This window comes from Zootoca vivipara, chromosome 8 (genome assembly GCF_965207765.1).
Source record: "Zootoca vivipara chromosome 8, rZooViv2.hap1.1, whole genome shotgun sequence".
In the NCBI taxonomy this organism is placed as follows: domain Eukaryota; kingdom Metazoa; phylum Chordata; class Lepidosauria; order Squamata; family Lacertidae; genus Zootoca; species Zootoca vivipara.
In genome coordinates this window covers 43,958,789-43,982,674 of record NC_142591.1, presented here as the reverse complement: position 1 = coordinate 43,982,674, position 23,886 = coordinate 43,958,789, and the positions used below count along the sequence as shown (strand labels likewise).

The 23,886-nt window shown below is 40.8% G+C and overlaps 1 protein-coding gene across 6 annotated transcripts; it reads right to left on the bottom strand.

The window, feature by feature from the left end:
• Positions 1-6,128: 6,128 nt before the first annotated feature.
• IMPACT (impact RWD domain protein) lies at positions 6,129-23,165 on the bottom strand. Of its 6 annotated transcripts, none has more exons than XM_088676306.1 (11): positions 22,837-23,165; positions 22,161-22,289; positions 20,917-20,969; positions 19,986-20,048; positions 19,095-19,180; positions 16,853-16,981; positions 15,396-15,490; positions 11,880-11,953; positions 11,093-11,183; positions 8,784-8,918; positions 6,129-7,439 (listed from the first exon to the last, which is right to left on the bottom strand). In XM_088676306.1, exons 1-11 carry the CDS (start codon positions 22,870-22,872, stop codon positions 7,377-7,379), a joined length of 954 nt encoding a protein of 317 aa, XP_088532432.1. In that variant the 5' UTR covers positions 22,873-23,165; the 3' UTR covers positions 6,129-7,376. The 6 variants fall into 6 exon arrangements, with proteins under 6 accessions (XP_088532432.1, XP_088532431.1, XP_088532429.1 ...); XM_088676305.1 differs by having other exon boundaries at positions 16,853-16,984; positions 22,837-23,142; XM_088676303.1 differs by having other exon boundaries at positions 16,853-16,984; positions 22,804-22,887.
• Positions 23,166-23,886: the final 721 nt, after the last annotated feature.

Below are 23,886 nucleotides of genomic sequence, written 5' to 3'. Positions count from 1 at the left end.
TATTGGTGGGTGAGTTAAGACTGAAGGTCACTATTTTGAAGTGAAAAGGTGTCACCTTGTATACATGGCACCTGAATCCCCTTCATTTTAATAAAGCTGTGCTTTGTGTTTCTATGGCTCCTGCTCACCTGGAAAATTGACCGATTTGCCGTTGAATCTGAAACTTCCCAAGGGCCAGGCATGCTCCAGCTGGTGAGCCATCATCACGTGTAACTTGCCCCCCCTATGGAAATGATATGCTAATTTATGCCCCCAAATGAAGCATCTGTGTTGCCATTTGTGCTGCAGATACCAGCAGAAGATCTCTGACAGTTACTCAGGTGTTAAGAGTTAAGTGAGAAAAATCAGATTTATTCCCTATTACTGCCATAGCCACTAAAGCAATTGAGACTGGATTTTCCCCTTCCAGTGTTTCATGACGGCATCTTAATAGTTTGAGTCTTGGTGATGCATTACCAGAAAAACTTTCCCAGCTGAATTATTCATGTATTCAGCCTACTAAGCCAGATAATAAGAGATGGCAGAACCTTTCCTTCAGTCTCATGGGGCATATTCATATATTTTAAAGATTAATATTCTGGCCAAATATATACCTTTCAAGGTGTATTTTTGTCTAGCTCTTTCCATTCCGTTCAATGAGTTTTCTGTTATATTTGAATTTTATTCCCAAGAAATAAAACTAGAATGTACTCACTTTAAAATGAAATTGGTGTGTTGGAATACACACACACACACACACACACACACACACACACCATGCACACAAACACACATGTAGAGAAATCTTCCCGACTTCATTATACACCTTTAGGCGCCAGTCAAAAACATTCCTCTTCAACCAGGCCTTGGGCTGATTAACATCCTATACCCTTTTAAATGTGTTTGTGGAAGGGGGAGAGGGAGAGGGAGGGTTTTGTATTGTACTTGTTTTGTATTGTACTTGTTTTTATTATGTATTTTGTGTTTTTATCTTGAGAACCGCCCTGAGATCTATGGATGAAGGGCAGTATACTAAATATAGATAGATCAATAGATTCAGTGTCCAAATTGTGTTACCCTCCTACTGCTAACTTGGGGGGGGATTCTAGTAACATTCAGCCATTGCAAACTGTGCATTGATAATTCTGTAACAGCCCGCTTTTAGTTATAAGCATGAGTACGGCCCTTGTCAAGAAGCTCTAGTTGCAGTCTGCCATTTTGTTCCAAGGCTACAAATGGTTCTGAAATGAGAGCCAGGTTCAAGCTACAAACTATGGCTTGCACAAGCCACAGTTTGCTGCATCTGGACAAAACAGCAACCTGTGGTTTGCGGCATATTGAATCAGATTTTTCTCATTTCCGCCTCTTGAACAGGAAGGAGCAGGAAAGGGGAGAAAGGGAAGCACCCAGGCTCAAGACTTGCCATAGCTCATGCTCTTAACATCATGAGGCGTTCCATGGTTATGACTGAACTGGGCCCATATATGGCTTTTTGCAAGATTGGGAGCCTTAATGACTACCTTAAAAAATTGCTCAGTAACTGAAAGACCCATGGTTCAAACAATCAAGGATTAAAGGCACAGCAGAGGTCAAAAATGTTTATTAAAAATTGTATACCACTTGATTGTTTAAAAAAGTGCCCTCAAAGCAGTTTACAAAAAGATATCCTATCTTAACCGTGGGATCAGAGTAACAATTCAGAACGCAAACTGAAAGTTCAAATCGATTTCCTTAGTTCTGGTAGTAAGTCAATGTATCCCTGTGCAGACAGACCATCCAAGTGTGCAATTTATTTATTTATTTACTTACTTACTTATTTACTTAATTACTTACTGCATGTGTATCCCACCATTCCTTTCATAAGCTCAAGGTGGCAAACATGATCCCCCCATTTTATTCTCCCAACAACCCTGCGAGGTAGGCATGAATGTATGCATGAAAGCGGAGCTGACATTGTACTTCCTGGTTCTGCCCACAATTTCCATGTGTTTATTGTGTGTAGGACCTTCTGCAGCTGTTACATTCAGAATGTGCAACCAGAACATTTGGGCCCTACACAGAAGTAACAAGTTGAAATCTGGAGATAGGAGTGTAGCCAGGTGGTGAGATCCTGCCTGCCTCCACATATCCATTTCTACACTTTGATCACCTGCTAACATAACTCTCTCTTGCATAGCCTTTAAGTAGATAGGCAGAAATTTGGCAGGACAGCTTTCTCCTTCATCTGATAAAGCAACTGTTTGTGTTCATCATAAATTTTACAAGTTTCAAATCTCCAAGGTTTTAAAAACTACTGAAATTTGTAATGCAAATTGTGATTACTAATTCTCATTATAAAATAGATTAAATAATAAAAAGGAATGTTGCCAGAATGATATAAAATCTTGGGATTACTTTTTCCTCTGAGATCAAGAACATCGATTATACATTTACATTATGTACAATCGTGCAAAATACATTTGCTGGATTATACGAGGCAAAAATGACAAAACATTTTTTTAAATAATTACAGGATCATTAAGCCTAGGCAATTACACACAAATGGGCCAGCACATAAATGATTATTAACTGAACTGCTAGATAATGTTTCATATTGTTTGCTGTTTCCTATTGTATTTGCTTCTGTAGGATAGCAAATTTGGGTTTCCATTTGAACGGAATAGCAAATAAACTGATGATCTGTTTTAAGTGCATTTAAACATGGTTAGGCACATACATTAAACCCCACAGATTCCGCTGTGTAATTTTTTTAAAAAAACCCTTTTAAGAATATGACTTTTGATCTATGCAAGGCTGAATTGTCTCATACTGCAGTGTAGCTAATCCACTATTTGCAACATTTAGGCCTTTGAAAAGACTGCAAGGCTGAACCACATCTGGCAATTGGAATTATAATTTACCACACTCAGTAGTGATTAGACTACATATTAATTTAATGTGTATAAATCCACAGTTCCTGCTCATGGGGCACTTCCTCAAGAGGAAGAAGAGGAATCTGGTTTTGCCCACCTGCAGCAACCTGCCAAATCTGCTGGCCATAATGTTTTGGAAGCCTCATAATGAGGACCTGACAGCTTCCCAGCATAGCCTATCCAAGAACACCCTCCCACCTTCACAGCTCTAGCTGCAGGCTGCAAAAATGGGAAGCTGTGCTTGGTGACTTTTTAGAGGAGAAAGTCACCAAGGTTTTCAAAGACAGGACACCAGCCAGTAAACACAACGGCATCATCTTTTTGTTCTAACTTATCTTCCTTTAATATTAAAGGTTTTTCTGCCACCGCAATGCAGCTAGGCCACCACATTCCCTCCCAATGATCAACAGTGCTGTATCATGACAACAAAATATCATTTTCAAATATTGTTGGAAGAAAAAAAGTGAGCAACCCAACCCCCAAAATTTCTCCTCTTTCTCCCCCAGAATAACTTGGCATTCTCTTCCTACTTACACCTACCTTAATCCCCTAAATTTATCAGTGAAAACAGCAGAACAGTGGTAGCCCTACTAAACCCAGCACAGAACTGTATGCCATTAGAAAGGTGATGTGCATTTAAAGCAGGCATCCCCAAACTGCGGCCCTCCAGATGTTTTGGTCTACAACTCCCATGATCCCTAGCTAAGAGGACCAGTGGTCAGGGATGATGGGAATTGTAGTCCAAAACATCTCGAGGGCCAAGGTTTGGGGGTGCCTGATTTAAAGGCTAGGTCATGGCACAATACACTTAACTGAAAGAGTAATTTGTTGTGATGCATCTTGCTTGTGTCTTCTAAATTATATGGACTACTGTGTGGGGTGTTGATGAGCAGAGAAGCCTGCATTTATTACCTTAAATTCGATCTGAGGACCTTTGGGTTCTCTATGGCTCTCTCACTGTATGAGATGCACACAAAACTTTCCTCCACTTCCCAACCCATAAATTCAAGGAAGAGGATGCCCTGGTTGATACCACAGCTGGTGAGAAAATGTACACTGAAGAGAGAAAGGAAAAGAGAGAGGGGAAATTATTTATGAGATAAAAGTTGTACATCTGTGGATTTTACTTTTAAAGTCAAAATATACTTCACCATAGTGGATGGATTTCATAATACAGTAAGCCCACAACTTATGCACATTTAACTTGTGCACATTCAGCATTATGTGCTTGGCAAAATAATAATGATTGAAAATATGAAAAGGGGGCAGAAAGGGGGTGGGTATCTGAGCAAAAAAGACTTTGGCAATCCCCCCTGCCGCCACCATTGCACCCAATGTGTTTTGACTATACATGATTCTGGCTTTAGGGACATAACCCCCATGTAAGTTGAGGGCTTGCTGTATTTAGCTAATCTGTGCACACTCCAAAACACAAACTGACTTCCAAGCTGAAGTCTGCATGGCCAATAGTAAGTACAAGTTTTTTTAAAAAGCATATAGTTCTACTGACATCTACTGGAAGGAAACAACTCCTAATGCAGTACAGTACTTCCTAGTTGTTGCTTTATTTGTAAGATCATAAGTTTGCACATGTAGACTAATATAATAACTTTAATATCAGGTGTAAGAATATTTAATATTTGTTAAATATAGATAACACAAAGTAATTATTAGTAGAGAAGCGAGTTTCAGGAAATCTGTGTACCAGCTCCTCCTAATGATAGTGTTGGTGGATTAATCTGAACAAGACAGCATACAAGACCAAGAACCAATTCCAATTGTTAAATTTGCCTTCAGTGAATTTGAGCTGCCTTTGGCCTTGTTGTAAAGTGTAATGGTTTCATCTCATGCTCAAATCCAGAATTTTTTTTTTTTTTGCAAGGCACTCATGTGCTTTAATTGCTATTAGCAAGAAGCCTTTGAAAACCTGTGTGGCAAGACATTCCAGGGCCAGTAACACAGCAGGGTTTAATTCCTCTGGACGATGAAGCACAAGTGTAGATTTATGGGTCCTCTGCAATGTTTTATTTATAAATATGCAAGTAGGGCACGCTGGAAACCAATAAGCAGACATCTACAGCAGGCAGCAAATTTACAAATCCAACATCAGATTCCTAGAGAGCAACATGTGCAACGCTGCTAAGTCTATTATTGAGTTTCTACTCTGCTTTTTCCAAACAGTCTTCAAAGGCAGCCCTACATACAGCGCATTATAGCAGTCAATGCTAAGTTTTACCAGAGCATCGCTAACTGTGAGGTGGCTGTCACTGCCTAGGGGGTGCCATAGCTGAAACACCAGCCAACGCTGATGAAAGTCACTACCTGGGCCGACAGTGACAAAGCAGGATCTAGAAGTAGCCCCAGACTGCAAAATAGACCCTTTGGGGCAGTGCAACCCTTTACAGAACGGGTTGAACACTATCTCTCTGATAGTAAATCCCACATTTGGAAAGCCTGGTGAGGCATGTGAAGGAGCTATATACACATACAGCACCGACACATGTGTCTATGGCTGCTCCGTGCATGTGGGAAGATGCTGGTGAGATGCCGGAAATGGCTGCATAAGTGCAGTGCATTGACTAAAATACAGTGGTAATGTTGTCAAACGGCTTGACTCCCAAACAAATTGGCTCTCGAATGCTGCAAACCCGGAAGTGCTCCAGTTTGCGAACGTCTTTTGGAAGCCGAACGTCCAATGCAGCTTCCGCGGCTTCCAATTGAGTGCAGGAAGCTCCTGCAGCCAGTCGGAAGCTGCGCCTAGATTTTCGAATGGTTCCTGGAGTCGAACAGACTCCCGGAACGGATTAAGTTCGACAACCAAGGTACTACTATACAGTTAAACATTCCTATTTCTCTGAGTAATAGGGTTTCAGTTTCAGCTCTCCAAAGCAAGCATAGAGCCTTTTAGAAGCCCTCACCCTCTCCCCAATGCCAAGGCTCGCTTTTGCAAACCCCATATCCAACTTATCTTTCCTGCTAGCTACATTCCTACTATAAACTGCTTCTCTGACCATACCCAACCACTTGCAGAGCACAAAACCAAGACCCCACACTACAGACAAGACTGCTTACTGATGACAAGGGCTGTTTCCTTAATAGCAATCAGGATCAATAGGTGATGTTGGCAGCTAGGACAATACTTTCAAATTTATAATGTAGGTACTACGTGTTTCCTCAATTCTAACCAGTATTGACTCTGTCAATAGTTGACCACAAAAAAAAGCTTTCGCAAAGAACTATGAGAGCAGGTTTATTTCATTCAGTGTCAAGAGTAAAAATAAAAATCCAAGAACTTTTACTGCATTTTTATAATGGAGTTACTGTCAGAAGTGATTTTATACTTTTGTAGTTGATGGATATCAAATTCGCTTTTCTTTGATATTGGTAAAGATGCCATAAATAAAAACCTAATTTAATCCATTCAATACAACTGTGCCCATGACACTTTAAAGAACTGGATCGCAAATTGAAAAAAACAAATAAGACTAATAAATTCAGAGTAAAAGAGTTTGCAAATACACATGAACTTGACGCCCCATACTATCAACTTAGCGTCTCAGGTGTGTAGACAACCAAACAGCAATTTCCACTTGCAGACCTACAATCCACAAGAAGCGAGTTCAATATTTTATGAAGAAACTATAATAGGCATTAAAATTGTCTCACAGTTCTATTTCAATATGAAATACACTTAAAATCATCACAGTAGTGAGCATGCTGTTCAAATGAGATTTTTTGTAAATCCCCAAGATTGCAAATCAATTAAAACATATGATTCAGCTAGCATTAAGCACTTTTACATACCATTGTTCCAATGCCCCCACTGTGGAAGGATGTGTGGATCCAGAATTGGTCTCCACAGTCACTTACAGACTCATTGTTAAAACCGTGTTTATGGAAGACAATCTTACTCGGCTACAAGTGATTGTCAAAGAAGAAGAAATGTTATGTATTACTTCAGGTGAACCTCACTTATAAGAGTTAGTTTGATGGCCAGACTATAGCATAGAAACTTGCCAGTAAGAAAAACTGGGAATTGAAAAAACAGTACAAACTTGACAGTAGGATGAAGTTTCATTTTTCAAAGGTGTTTTGCGATTCCTACTTGGTGCAATGAATTCTTCCTTCCATATGTTAACAGAAACCCTTCCCCAGAAGTGAAAGATAAGACAGGGAAACACTGAATTTCCTCATTTAATTGTTCTTAACAAATTAAGTAACTGAATACAAAAGAAATCTCATTTGTTTAAGGCCTTGGTTTCTGAGCAACTGAGGCATTGAACAAACTAAAAACATTTTCTGGTGCTGCCACTGAGTTCTATTACTATGAAATATTTCTTTTTACTCCAAAATATTTCCATGTCTTCAAGATAAAACATGTAGGATTACAAAAGTTCCTTTCACTATCTGAGTGACTGGTGTTTTAACTGCATACATACAGGGGAAAGATAAAATGGCTATGCGATTTTGCAAACTGAATTAATGTTACATTTTCTTCTTGTCCTTCCTTATTCTTTTGTTCTTCCCCAGTTGCTTAGATAAATTTTCCTAGAGAGGAGGAGGAAAAAAATCAAAATGAGTACAACTTATTTCTTACTCTGCATAAGCAGCTGTGCTTTTCTGCACTGGTAGGATACTTTCAAGGTTAATGATCTACAATTAATACTCTGTTTAGTTTTATATTTTCCTGATTCACTGAATGGATTCTGAAAAGATTTATACTTATATCATTAAGATTATTTCTGAAGGGAGAAAGTTGTCTGCAGAATGATGCTAACCATTCATAACCATGGGAGACATTACAGAACAGATTCCATTTCAACTTCTTGCTGTTAGGCTTTATATAAGAACTGTTTTCTCCTAGGTATGAGTGACAGACAATACAACTGGAGCTGTTTCTTGTCACTTGTCACATTCTGAACACTTTCTTGTCACTTTCTGAACAGAAAACAGGCACTGCATTAACAACATATCGTAAATAAATTACACTGTACTTTCCATGGCACACTGGTGTTGTTTCTGATTAATATAATTTTTAAAAGAGTAATGTTTAGACTATTATGCTTCATTTACCCCCTCTTTTATATGACCAAGATCAATAATACTATTGTATAACCCACTGAATCATAAAACACCACATGTTTTTTTCAGAGCAGGTGGCGTTTTAGGGCTCTGAAAAGTTTTAAGTATTGGATGCATTCCAAACAACTTAGCAACTGGTACAAAAGACAGTTGATTTCAGATGAACATGGAAGTTTTTACAGGTTTTATACCCTGTTTACAAAATTACCTTTAACACAGGGTGGAAATTAGTCTCCTAAAAGTTCAAGAACCTCTGTCACTTTCTATAGCCTTTACCGGTACCTTTAAAATTCTCCATCTCTCCACCACTACCCACCTAATCTCCTCTTATTACATATCTTAGCTTTGCCATGTTTCATGCTGCTACTTGATCTTTCCCTCTCTGTCTTCAGTGCTCATCTGCCAACTCCTGTTCTTTCCTTTTGCCACAGAAATCATGCCACAAACACATCAAGCAGAAAAGGAAGCAAGACCGAAAAGTGGCGTTTAGCCACCCCCACAGGCATGCACCTCTGACTTTATTCCATTGCTTCCTTCTCGGAACCAGTCCCACACTGAACTTGTGGGGAGGTGAAGGAGAAAACCGTCAGTCTGGGGTTTGGGCATGAGAAATAATATGCACCAAAACACAAACTTTTCCTTGAAAAAGCTTTCCCACCAAACTACTTTTAAACTTGGGAAAAATTATAAATAGTAGTTTTCTCATGCAACAACTAAATTGAAAAAATCAGTTACATTTTAGAGAGTGTCTATGTGTATGGCATTTCAGCAGCCAATTAACAGAAGCCATTGCTATTAGGGTAGACTTACAGGGGAATTGGTGTAGTTCTGTTCCACAAGTATATTTCTGGCACAATTGTTGATGTGTTTAAAACGATCTGGTCCCAGAAGGATACCACCATACCAGCGGGACACCACCACCAGAACATTGCGGACATCCAGGATCTGTATTAAAAAACACTTGTCCATTAACATCTGGAAGATAAGCTGTGTGATTTGTGTCTGCCTGGATGTGCTCTCCTGTATACAATGAGCGCATGTCATTGTTGATGCCACTCTCTGGACTATTTCTAGAAATAAACACCCCCCCTTTTTTTTTAGCACAAGCCAACTCCTTCTTCCCTTGCCCAAAATTCTTTAATAAGAAAAGCTGACATTGGTCCAGAAACTCAAATTCTGCACTGGTACATCAACAATTTGGGCATATCCAGCATATACTTAATAAATTCAGCATCTGACTGATAACTACTCTCACTATTGGAAAAGAAGTACAGCAGGAAGAGGAGAGTTATTGTAAATGAAATATAGAGGGTTGCAGGAGCGGAGGCAGCAGCGCCACCTGCCGGACCCTAGACCTCCCATTCAGCGAAGGCTAAAATCACTACAGGGGGAAAAACCCAGCAGGTGAAGCTCTTCTGGCCATGACGTGTAACCAGGGGCATTGCGAGAGCGTTTAGCAGAGTTTGATGAGGATTCCCAGTGTGCTATCTCACAGTGTACATACAACCAAGAGACATGGACGGAGAGGGAGCTGCTGCAGTGACCTGCAACACCTGTGCCCCGTTTGTCTTCCTGACTGAGAACGTGCAACACTACACCTGCAGCAAGTGCAAGCTGGAAGAGAAGCTACAGCAACCTGAAGCCTCTTAGAGTCCATATATTAGATGAGGCTGAAGCATGAGGGACCCATGGAATGCTGGACACAATCTTTTACCTGCCCAGTGCCTGTATCTCGTCTTAAAATACAACCATAAGGCTGATCAGCATGCAGAAACGAATTCATGCCCTTGGACCAGATTAGGACCATGGCCTACGCTTTCATATTATCTCCGTTGTAAGATCCAGAAAGATTCTTTAAAAGTTTTGTTGTTTTCACCAACATATACAAACAGTAAATAATTTATGATAACAAATACGCTTTCCCCCCATCATTTAGCCAAGTAGGTCCTTCCCAAAGTGCTCTCTGACGGGGAGGTCAGAGTTTCTGAGTCATACAAGAAAACAACACCAAATCTCTGCGAAGTCATTGTCGAATGCTTTAAGTCCCAGACATTTTAAAACCATGTTGGGTTTCTCCAAAAACCAAATTCTGTCGCAGACATCAAATTCCAAATGTTCAAAACTGTAAAACATGAACAGGTCATGTTGTCTATATCTACCTGAGATCTACTAAAAGGAAATAGCACACAGACCTTTTAAAAAGGTGGTCCTCTTTGTTTCAAATACAATTCATAGCAATTTCTTTTGTAATAAATCCCAGTTGCACGGCTACTCTTTTCGCAGTTGAGAGTCTGAGTACTATTAAGGCTTTTCGGGGCTCCCATGCCTTTAAATGAAGCGCTTCTAATTTACAGGTTCAAGCAATTTTATTGCCATCTATTGATTACATTGGGGGGATTAGTGACTAATCTCCCCTTGAGTAGCCTCCCTGAGAATTGCTCTGCGTCAATTTCCTTTCCCCACAGGGGAGGCTAATTACTTATTTCCTCTCTTTTTTTAAATAGAAAGCTAGCGATTTAATTTTTTTTAAAAAAATGTGCTTGATTCTTCTACTGTTTTAATCTTTTATGGACTGGCACACGAGGAGGATGGGGAACTTTTCAGCAGGTGCAGAGTTTATGGTTAATTATGGTTTGATGTGATGTGTGAACTGGGCTACTATGTGATGTGATGTCACCACATTTTGAAACACCCAAGTCCCGTCAGCCAGTGATGTGTGGCATCTGGGCAAGGAATCTCACTGCACCATAATGTAAATGTAATGTAAAGGAAACGGGAAATTAGGCACAGACTGCCATTTTCAGTGCTTCTGTCTCTAGTATCTTTCTGCGGATCTTGTAATTCTATGCCTAGAAACTGATATTTCCACTAAATAGTACCTGGATGGCAGGATATTTTTATTACTTTACAGTATTTCCATCATTTAGCTCCCATGTGTCAAAATACTCAAATAATACTTTCTAATGGGTTATATCTATCATCTATCTCTCTATCTATCCATCATCTATCTATCAGCTACACTCCCATAAATACAGATTTGTAGAATAAACTTTATTTTAGAACTACAATCCAAACACTGGGGGGGGGGAATTCTCCAATTACCAATTGGTTTTGTTTACCTGCATGAGATGGAGAAGACGTCCACCTGCGGCTGTTTCACCATCATCTTCACAATCCTGTAAGAAAGTCTGCTTATCTTCACAGTATATCCTAAAATCAAAAAGTGAAACAAAAAGTGTCAAGGAAAAAGCAAACATCCTTACATGTTTGCTGCTTATCCTATACAGTGGAACCTCGGTTTATGAACACCTCGGTTTACGAATTTTCGGTTTACAAACGCCGCGGACCCATCTGGAACAGATTAATTAACTTTCCATTACTTTCAATGGGAAAGTTCGCTTCAGTTTATGAATGCTTCAGTTTATGAACAGACTTCCGTAACCAATTACACCCATGCTTCGGGTTAAGTACGCTTCAGGTTGAGTACTCCGCGGACCCGTCTGGAACGGATTAATCCACTTTCCATTACTTTCAATGGGAAAGTTCGCTTCAGTTTATGAACGCTTCAGTTTAAGTACTCCTTGGACCGTCTGGAACAGATTAATCCACTTTCCATTACTTTCAATGGGAAAGTTCGCTTCAGTTTATGAACGCTTCAGTTTATGAACAGACTTCCGGAATCAATTGTGTTTATAAACCGAGGTACCACTATAGTACATATCTCAACAATATTGTTTAAGAGACTTTTGTTTTTATTCTAATGCCTTAAAATCTCTCATAACCACCTGCAGTTACACTGTATGACAGTGCGAGACTGTTTTGATGCTATTAAGGTAACAGAATCAAGGCAGATGTTTCTCTCGTTCATCCCTCTGAAATAATTGCCACTGAAAATTGGCTACTCACCTGTATGCGTATATATTGTGAGTAGCACTGGCTATTTTCTTATTCTTGTACAAATCAGCAAGAACATTTTTCACCTACAAAAGAAAAAAAAGCTTTTTTTTTCACCCAACATATAAATACTTATATGCTTCACTTTTAAGGTTTTGCAAACAAGGCTCATTCTCTGTGGTTACTACTAAAACATTTCAATTAAATTAAATGCAACAGTTGTGCAGACTGCAATATGGCGTCCATACTTCTGGTATAAGAAATTACTCATTTGCGCAAGTACATGTTTCCTTGGCAGTAAATGCCACTGGATGCAGTGATGTATACATCTGTGCAAATGTGCCCAGGGCAACAGCCTGCAAGTGCAAACTTTAAGACAGCCTTTGCTAACCTGGTGGCCTCAAGATGTTTTGTACCACAATGCCTATCAGTCAGCATGGCCAATAGGATGACAGGAATTGTATTTCAAAATATCTGGTGGGCACAAGGTTGGCAAAGGCTGATTTAAGATATAGATGTAATGGTAAAATGCACCTAGTACCACCTGAGATAGTGCTGCTCAAGGAAGTTAATGTTTTAACCACAAAACTCCAAAGACCACGAGTGCAATGAAGATCTTTCCAAGACAACCAAGGGTGCCCCTTCAGCTACATAGACTGTTGGGGCTTACAAGGAACATGGACTGGGATGGGGGGAGAAAAGAAAAGAACAGGTTACAGATCGACAGAAGGGCTGATTCTTGGGTTAGCATTTTTTCTTACCATATCCCACCCTCCATGTTCATCTGTAGTACCTTCTATCCCTTTCCTTTGGAGGAAAGAGTCTGGAACTTGGACTGTATCACCAATGTCCTTAGTTTTGATATAACTATACATATTTTAAAATGCACTTTGAGAATGGCTGAAAAATGTGATGCAAACATAAGCTGAGATCCTACATTTCCTTCTCTAGACAGAGCAGAGCTCATAGAATATACCTTCCCATCTCCACACATACACACCCTTTTCTCCACAGACCTCTGCAATTCTGCTCTTTGGGGTCCTTCAAAGTGGTATTGGGAAATGAGGGAGTCCATGAACGGAAGATGTACTTGGGATTCAAGCCATTGTCAAAATTTTAAATGAAGAGTGTGGATGGAGTAAAGAGAAGAAGATGAAGGATATAGCAAACTGTTGTGGAAGGAAAGTGCTGGAGGAAGATCGACCTGCAGCTCTTAGCCTTGGGAAAAGTTTCGTATGCTTAGAAATGTGAGCAGCCAGGGCCAGTCTTGTACATTTGGCAAGGCATGTTAGGAGGTGAAAAATGGGGCCCTTGATATCTTATTAAAACAAAACACTACTGATCAGATGCCAGAGAAGATGCACTGCCTGATCTAGAAAATCACAAGGGGCTCTCTGTGTAAGAAAATGAAATACGAAGCGGTAGGAATAACGTCAACAGGCCTTTACAGATCAAGACATCAAAGGCTGCTTCTGGGGGTTGGCACCCCAGACCCACACACCATCTTTCTGTTTGAGCTCTATGTCACTCTGTGTAGCCTGTAAAGCTTTTTTCTCACTCAGAAACTTAAATCAACAGGATCAACAGTATGTGGATTAAAACAACAACAACACCAACAACACACTGGGTTGCTTTTTTGCCCAATAGGTTACAGAATCTATTGTGTTAATCTGTGGAAATAATCAAGATTCCTCCAATACCCCTTTTACACATTTAATCTTTGTCTGCACTGTAGGCCCTAAGAGCTCAATAAAGAATTAGATGGTAGTTTATTAGTTGTCCTTTCCTCCCATATCTCCTTAAACGTAGTTACCTATTGTTCTGTTCTTATCAGATGGCTCATGTTTCCCTGTACTAGATAAACCTTGTGATGAAAAAACTGTTTTAATAAACAATGCATAATTAATACCACTTTAAGCAAAACATTATTAAAGCTGTGAGAGCTTGAGAAAACATGCCTGGCAAGCAAATTGCTTTTAATTCAAAAGGGAGGGGGAAAGCCATCTCTCTAGAGTTATCAAAATACATCTCCAATATTTATCTTTGCAGTATTCCCATTATTTCACAGCAAATTCACTTACTATGCTGGGGAGGGGGGGGGGGACTGATATAGCATACCTCAAGACACAGTTCACAGTATCTGCAAAGAGAAATTTGCTTTGAAAACAGTTTCCCAAATCATATATTTCCCTTTCTAAGGGGAAAAATGCACCAAAGGAGGGCAATGTAAATAACTAACTGTGCTAATAATCAACCAGCAATTCTAGAACAGTTTCCACCACCATGCAAATGGGACTGAGCTGGCACAGTCTGGTATGTGTGCATTAATAGTGCATTCCTATGAATATCTACTCAGGAGTATGTCCCACTGAGGCCAGTGGGCAATACTCCAAACTCTAGTGATGCAGCAATAAAACTTCTGGCAAATTTGCAAAGCTAAGCAGGTATGGTTTCAAATTGGATGGTGGACCACATGTTGAGATGCCTGCATTGCAGGGGGTTGGACTAGATGACCATCAGGTCCCTTCAAACTTCAGTCACCACAGGTATTTATGTCAGCAGAGGGGAACAGCCTAGGAAACAAAGGATGCGTTTGCACTGCACCAAATCCCACTACAGTTGCTCACAGATGTATTTCCCTCAGGCATAAAGCTGGCCAAGGGACGCAGGTGGCACTGTGGTCTAAACCACTGTGCCACTTGGGCTTGCCAATCAGAAGGTTGGCGGTTCGAATCCCTGCGACGGGGTGAGCTCCGGGTACTCGGTCCCAGCTCCTGCCCACCTAGCAGTTTGAAAGCACGAAGTGCAAGTAGATAAATAGGTACCACTCCGGCGGGAAGGTAAACGGCGTTTCCGTGCGCTGCTCTGGTTTTGGTGTCCCGTTGCAGCAGAAGCGGCTTAGTCATGCTGGGCACATGACCCGGGAAAACTGTCTGCGGACAAATGCCCTCGGCCTGTAAAGCGAGATGAGCGCCGCAAGCCCAGAGTTGTCTGCGACTGGAGTTAACGGTCAGGGGTCCTTTACCTTCTTTAAAGCTGGCCACTGTGGATACTTTGGTCTTATGCTTTTCAAATAAAAGCTTTCACAGAACAGATAATGCCTGTAGAACTCCGTAAGTTATCCCAGAGCTATGCAATCCACTGCTCAGCTTCAAGCCAAATATACAACTCTATCTTTTCTTATCCGATTATCTTGAATCTAAATTACTGCACACCTCTCTTTTTTTACAAATATCCTGGCTCCAAAAGGCTACCATACATCTCTTCTTTCAAGATGATCCTGAATCTAAATTCCCCAGGTCGTTCATTTTAATCTGTATAGCAATATTTAAGCCAGTAAGACCCTCTGGAATGGATGACAGAAATCTGTATTTTGCAGAAGAAAACATATTTGTGGTGTCTGTGTTAAGCAAATGAGAACATATACATACATACTTACGAATGTATAATTATGTATACCTGTATACATACTTATAACCTAGAGAGGAGGAAAGACTGAAAGGCCTGTCAGAAAGCAGATTTACTAACCTGTTTGGGGCTCACAACAGGTGCTAAATGTGCCTGGAAAGTGCTTCTTCGGTCTGTAATTGGGTTTCCATGATAAATTGGAGGCAGCTCTTCATCTGCAAATTTAAGAATGTAGGTTTTGTGCAAAGGTTGGCTACTGTACCATCTCTCCAACTACCGGTAATTCAGAATGCCCCACTAGTCTCTCCCTCTGTCTCCTACGATCTCAAGCTTCACCCCTCTCTTTTAAATCATTTACACTGATTTCTTCTCTTGCCTTCCATCAACTTTTAAAGCTTTCATTTTCTACGGCTTGCTACAAGTTTACTATGGGTTAAAAACTGCAAACGAAACGCTGCCTCAAACTGGGAAGAAAGTTGGGGAATTGCTGTGTGCGAGCAGAGCGGAGCACATGTACCAAAGGCTCAATTCATGCTCATGTACGCAACAATATTTACCAATATTTACAAAATGCAAGATATAGTGGGGGGGAATCTCCATGCCTGACTCTTCTAATCATATAGTGTAATCTCACCTAGGATCACACTCCTCTCTCTTCTGCACCATGCCATTTGCTAAGCCATTCACTGTATCAACAGTAACTTCCCTATTGATCCCTTCACAATCATGGTAAGGGGGTCCACACATAGAGAGCAGTGTGAGAGCTATGGCATTTTCTGATCCCACCTCTGATGTCCATGTGCTGAGTGAGGTGGATATCTGAGGAGAGAAGGTTCAGGAAAGAATGATCAGGGTTCCAGTTCCCACAGAGATCTGTGCATGTAGTCTTCCCTAGCTCAGACACCCATGTCTAACATGCAGAAGTTGGAGACAAGCTTTAGGGAATCAGTCCCTTTGAAAATGTTCACTGCCTTCACAAAGGCATCAGTTCTGCTTTCTATTTTGCAAGACCCATTTTTAATCAAAAAATCAGACAATACAGTGCAGGTACCTAACACAGAAGGGACGCAGGTGGCGCAGTGGGTTAAACCACAGAGCCTAGGGCTTGCCGATCAGAAGGTCGGCGGTTCGAATCCCCGTGACAGGGTGAGCTCCCGTTGCTCGGTCCCAGCTCCTGCCAACCTTGCAGTTCGAAAGCATGTCAAAGTGCAAGTAGATAAATAGGTACCGCTACAGCAGGGAGGTAAACAGCGTTTCCGTGTGCTGCTCTGGTTCGCCAGAAGCGGCTTTGTCATGCTGGCCACATGACCTGGAAGCTGTACGCTGGCTCCCTGGCCAATAATGCGAGATGAGCACCTCAACCCCAGAGTCAGTCACGACTGGACCTAATGGTCAGGGGTCCCTTTACCTTTACCTAACACAGAATAAGTCACAGGAGGACAAAATGATTTGCAGCAGTGCTTTCACATGGCTTGCAATGTACTTGGCTCCACTTCATGAGCACCGTTTCATATATATTTTTTAAAAGACACAAAAGTAAGAGTGGAAACATAACTAAACAGCAATAGCTACTCTACCTTCTTGGCTTTCTGACAGATCAAAATTCAGAGTTACAGCTGCACATTCCCGGAGGGGTTGATGCTCCAGTGAAAAATTGTCTTCATACTCCAGATCAGTTTCTTCTGTAATTTTTTTAACATCTGGTCCTACTGGTATAAAAGCAATACTTGCTTTAAAAGGCTTTCTTGACAGTTCAAACTATTTTAAGTGATTGGTAGCAACTGTGGGGAAGTTAGTGGTACAATTACATTTGCAACTGGCCTTAAGAAACACATTTAACACATACTTTGAAAAATAAATAAAAAGGACACATTGGTCATTCAGAGGGCAGAGCAAATCAGAACTACATGTAAAGTACCAGTATTATAAAATATTTTGGACCCACTACTAGGAATACCTACATGTGCAATTGTACATAACAACCTACAGACAATTTTCATTATTTTTCTGACATCCAAGTGCTTCCCATATTAGAAAAAAAGGGAAAATGCATGAAGTGAGACTCACACATTGTATTTTTCAGGGTTTAAAAGAAACACAAGGGTAAATTTTGCATGTGCAGATTTAGAGAAGAAACATACAGTAGCATAGCAAGTATTACGCAGATCTTGCCATTTAACTTCTGTGCATTTTGAACTTGCAAAAATTACCTCCAGGGATCACAAACATGTGTGCAAACACCGTTTGTATGTCTAAATTTCCCATTCCTGCTATGTGACTCTCACATATTCAAAAGCCTTGAAAAACGTAGTAAGAGTACCACTTCAGATAAACTGAAGCAAAGTTCAGATGGTTACTAAAATTTCATCAATAATCTATATGGGGTAAAGAAATGCAAATTATTTGGCACAGATTACTGTAACACCCCTTATTCTGCTTAATGTCCACTATATCTCTCAGGATGCTCCAGTCATTTTCACCCACATGCTGATTCCCTAGTACATGACACCAAAACGTTATACCACTAGAGGGCAGAGAGAATTACCAAATGCAGGCATGGCTCAATGCACGTCTGGGTTCAAGAATGCTTTGCAGAGGATAGCATAAAAATATGTGTGCTGCAAATCCTGCAGTTTTCAAAGCCACACCAATAGTTGTCAAAAAAAAGTACAGATCACATTAAAGATCCCACCCTAAGTGTTGTAATCTACCTATTAATTTCCCCAATAAATGTGACACCCTTCAGGAAGAAACTAAACATGAACTATCATACTGAAATGTCTCTTATTTATTTTTTGTATCAAGATGATAAAATTGCAATTTGGAGGAATAACAGAAATGCCAGACCACATGCCTGTATATTCCAACTGTGTTGCTGTTCTGTTGACAAAGAAGCAAGAATTTGGTTTGGTGGCTCCCACCCTTTGGAACTCCTTCCTGTTACAAATCAGTCAGGTTCCATCTCAATTATTTTTTTTGGATTTTAATGGAAGGCCTTGCTTTCACAACAAGTCTGTTAAGTACAGATTTTTATTCCCTGTCTGTATCAGCACTGGGCTTGAAAATTGTGTCTATATTGTTTAACCGCTTTGCAATGTCTTGTTGGAAGCAATTGATACATGAAATAAATAAAAACAATAAATAAATATTCCAGAATCTTAACCCACATACAATATTAATTAGTACTATTTCTATTGCATAAATATTTTTGTATTCCTGGTTTCAGTTCTGCTATCAGATATTATTAAACACTTACTAAACTGCAGCTGGAGTTCCTGCTTTAATAGCACTCTCACTTACCGTTTCTCACTTTAGGAGAAATGCTGAGGCCTCTGAGAAGTGGCTAAAAGTGCCTTTTTAAAAATAATCTACTGATCTATTGGAACTAGATGTAATACTTTGCTTGAAATTGGGGGTTTTTTTGGGGGGGGGACTATAGAAAGCAAAATTGATTATTTTCTCAAGCAACTGAAAGCATCTTAGCCTGCCTCTAGCTTTATTTATGCTGCCTCACCTGATCCAGCTGCACTGGGGCCTTACAGTGAACGAACTATGTTGACTGCCATAGCCCTTCCCATGTCTGAGCCCTGCATGTACTTCTGCTTATTGGGTCACATGGTGCCCAACAAGCTTTAACACAGCCTTCTCACTTCTCACTTGTGGTTTTTCTACATAGTAATGAGCAAAAGTAATCATCTAGGGTTATATGTAGTGCCGTATGAGCAGAGCTATGTGTGTGCAACAGGACTTCTCCTTCCTTTCCCCACGTGTTCCCAAAACCTGCTCCAGAGCGTTGCCCAGACCCATTTATCACCTTACCTGAATCAGAAGACTGTGATTTTTCTATCAAAAATTCACGTATCTTCTCCACCCACAGATAAAGGATGCTTTCACCGAGATTCTGTCTGAAAAGCATGATACAAAATATACAAATCTACTCTAAAATTACTTTTTTAATGGATAGCATCATAGAAATCTATATGTTTCAGATGTGGTTCAGGAGCCTTGTTGTGTAAAAATATCCCATGACACACCACTTTCATTCCAGGGACACAGAGTGGCTTGTTCTTTAGGTTTTGAAAGAGAGCAGTCAGGAAGTGCAAACCTATACATGCTTCCTCAGAAGTATGTGCCACGTGATGTTACACCATAACGCATGGCCTTTGCCTAGCTTTGCTATAACAGTTGTCTCACTAAAACAGATTGGACTACTTTGTATAAGATCCATAAATCTTCACTTCCAGAAAAAGGTTCTGCATCATAATGCTTTTTCAACATTGCTGCCACCTGCTGGAATTATGTATAAAACATTTCAGGACAGCATTTGGACTTTTAAAAATATAACCATGCCATTTATTATTATTATTACGCTTGCTTGCTTGTTTGTTTCTTTGTTTGTTATTCATTCATTCATTCCCCACCTTTTGCTCTAACAGGATTCAAGGAGGCTTACGAATAAAACCAAGAATAAAAACATAGAAAAATGATTACGCATTAACATATAATCTGAAAACATACAAATAACTACAATAAAAGCAGCATGGCAGCAGCTATGCTTCCATGGCTCTTTCAATACGATTTACAGATACAGCCGCACCCCCTCTCTGCTGGTTTGTGAAAACATGGTTTTCACAGAAAGCAGATACTATGCTAGATCCCAGCTTCCCATGCTTCTTTCTATGATTCGTTTTCCGACAGAGCCCAACTTACACATAGAGTTCTTCCAGACAATTTCCAAGTTCCGCATATTCCTGTCCAGAAAGCCAAGGAGCACTAGAATAAAAAAGGAACGTACTAGTTTAATATTTGCATCATTTTAAAACCATTTTCTACTTCGAGATATTAAAAACACCTCATCGTGATTATGCATTTTATATGCTTCGGCAAAATCAAATCACATTGCAATCCTACCTTCTTCATACTGGGACAGTACCCATATCACATAATATGATAATAAAAAACTAGGAAGAGACACATTTTCACTTGCTTTCTCCCTTAAAGGTAAAGGGACCCCTGACCATTAGATCCAGTCGTGACCGACTCTGGGGTTGCGCGCTCATCTCGCATTATTGGCCAAGGGAGCCGGCATACAGCTTCCAGGTCATGTGGCCAGCATGACAAAGCTGCTTCTGACAAACCAGAGCAGCACATGGAAACGCCGTTTACCTTCCCGCTATAGCGGTTCCTATTTATCTACTTGCATTTTGACGTGCTTTCGAACTGCTAGGTTGGCAGGAGGCTTTCTCCCTTATGTTGCTATAATTTAGAGCAGGCATCCCCAAACTGCGGCCCTCCGGATGTTTTGGCCTACAACTCCCATGATCCCTAGCTAACAGGACCAGTGGTCAGGGATTATGGGAATTGTAGTCCAAAACATCTGGAGGGCCGAAGTTTGGGGATGCCTGATTTAGAGTTTGCTGAGTTCTTTTAAACCAGGACGATTAACCGATTTTGGCCAAAGGGCTACATTCCCTCTTGGTCCAATCTCCAAAGCTGAAGTGTGTATGGTCACCACACACTCACTTGCTCCACACAAGCCTGTGTATCACACAGAGTGTGTGGTTACATATTATGAAACTAACAGTTTGGAACAAAAGGCACAGAAGCTTTTTTTTTTCAAGAATATTAACTTATCACTTACTTAATTTGATAAATAGGTGGTGCTGTTGTTGGATATTCAGGAGGAAGGATTACCTGAAAAGTTTTAAAAGTAGATTAGCCAGAAATTTTCATTCCAAATCTAGCTGGGGACGGGGTGGACGAGAAATGCAGGACAGTTCCAAAACATTGTTAAGGTATTAAATAAGTGGAAACATTAGTACATAAATTCTTAGATGACAGTCCTGCACGCAAAGTGAACCTTATGCATAAACATGTACAGAATCAGTATCTTAGGTACCCTTATGGCTCTCCCATAATATACAGATTTTACTTCTCCCATTTTTTCGGCATTATACATGAGACAGATGCAAACATTAAAGGATGGAACCCCCAGAACTATCTTGCCAACCTTAAAACATACTTGGAAAAATAAAAAAATTCTAACCTACAAAGAAAGTTTTGCTTTTAAAAAAGTTACAGAACTCTGCAACAATTAATAAAGTAGGATGTGTCTCCCTACATCCGAACTGCGTCATTTAAAAATTAATTGTGTGTTAAAGAATAGTCCTAGTTATTCGTAAGTAGGGCACTAACAGTTTCAAGACAGGGTGGGGTCACAATCCTCACCACATCCCCAGGGCTGCATTGCCGTGCTAGCTCTGACCTCTAAAGACTACATGTTGAGTGCAGTTACCAGCAAGGGAACCCCTGCTCACAAGCAGCACCTTGCGCCTACAGGCTTCCCAGGATCGGGACCCCCAATTGTACAGGGTTCCTGATTGTGTGGGTGCCCAGTGCAGAAGCAGCTGTGTGTATGAAGGGATCCCCTTGCAGACAACCAGTTACGGTTCAGTTGTCAGAGGATGGAGCTGATGCAGAAGCACTTGCCCTGCTCTAAGCTTGAAATCCTGAATGCCTTATATGTGAATATTGTAATGCATAACGAAGGCTAAAGTTAAACCCAAAAGATCTGAGGCCAAGCCACAACCCAGAATTCCTTCATTCTTCATTTTATTTGTATGCTGCTTTTCCACCAAAAGAATCAAGCTCAAAGCAGTTTACAACAACAACAACAACAACAACAACAACAACAACAGCAACCAATACCTCTCAACAACAACAACAACAACAACAGCAACCAATACCTCTCAAAATCAACCATTTCAGAATAACATAATAAAACATTACAGTACATTTACAACGTTACACCTCCTGGCTCAAAGATGCCCACCTGAGACATCCAGTTGCAAACTCAAAGCCCAATTATTTTACAGGAAAACCTACCTGCAGACAGAGTCTCCACTTTTGCTTTTCCAAGCAATCACTAATCTGAATGCAGAATACTTTTGCATCTTCATCAATGGTGCACCATTCATCGCCATATATAGCAGACAAGGCTTCAATTTCTTCTGTCTAACAGAAAATTATGCAATAATATTTTATTTTATTTATATACTGCTGAACTACAATAATTTCTAAGTGATGTGCAATAAACTTGATGCAATATAAATAAAAATCAGTTAAAACGACAAATTCAGAATTCAGTCAAAATGCCTGTTGGAATAAACAAAGTCTTCAGTAGTCAGCACAAGCCAACTCCCCAACACATTGGGAGCTTAACCCTAACCCTAACCCTATCCGGCCACTACTGAATTCGGTGGATTTGGGTCAGATCCAACGGGATGACGAATATATTAATATACTTCAAGGTGATGCTAGCTAAACTACAGTGCCCATAACTCGCTAACCGTGCACGTTGGGGCTGCAGGGCGATGGAGTCCAACCATATTTAGCCACATGTGCGCCCCCATCGCTACCTTAGGCTTTTAGCATGCAGGCAAAACCCCTTAGGCAAACGCCCCGTTTCCCTGACCTGCCCCATTCTCCTGGAACCCGATCCCTATTCCGACCACACACACACACACACCCCAAATAGCCTCCCGCTCCGCAACACGCTCACTTGTCTCTGGGCCGTTTCCGGGTCACTCGCCGCCATCACGGCACGGGAAGGCGGAGCTCGCGCGTCCAATCAGCCCAGCGCCCGGGACGCAGAATCACTGCCCCCGAGAAAGAGGTTAGCGCATGTGTGTAAAGGCGAGCTGCAAAAACAAAACACCTCCCGGTATTTTGGGGGACGCGTGTTGCCGCCTCGCTTAAGAGCCAAGAGCGTCGCGGAGCCGGAGGCGCTCGGGTTCTCGTGGGGAGGGCACTGCCACCGTTTGGGAAATAGGTATGGCTGAAAGGCCACGGTGAAATGCAATGTGCAGCAGGTGAAACACATGAAGACCAAAAAGATGCAAGATAGGGTGTCTTTTTCAGCTTCCCAGTCGCGGTAAACAGCTGTTCTGTAATTGAGCAGAAAGTGTTTATAGATTTGGGGGTGCTGTAAAAGGGATTTGGCGTTTAGTAAATGTAAACCCAGACTTGAACGCAGTCCCATTGGATCCAACACAATCTACTTTTTATTGATGTTTATGTAGCTTGCATTGACGATTTTGAAAAGCGAGAACACAGAATTTGAAAGGCTAGAACTTTGGCCAGCTTGCAACGTTGACAGGACTGTGTGGAAACTCTCACTATGAATAAATTCATCAGAATGGGAGTGGTACATACACATGACCTCTGCAATTTGCATTACTATGAACTTGATATCGCTTCAGGCCCGGGGGCAAAGCAGATGTGGCAGCAACCACAGAAAATGTCCTTACCTGTTTGAGCTCCTGTGCACCCTGTCTAGGTGCACCCTGTTACATTTAAATGCATTTACCACATTTCTTGAATTGTTCACATGTACTGTAGTCTCCATGCCAAGAACACGTTTGCTAATGCTATATGTGAGTAAACAGGGATAAGTGCATTCAAATGTTTGCTTCTGTATAGAACAGGCGTCCCCAAACTGCGGCTCTCCAAACTTTTGGCCTACAACTCCCATGATCCCTAGCTAACAGGACCAGTGGTTGGGGAAGATGGGAATTGTAGTCCAAAACATCTGGAGGGCCGGAGTTTGGGG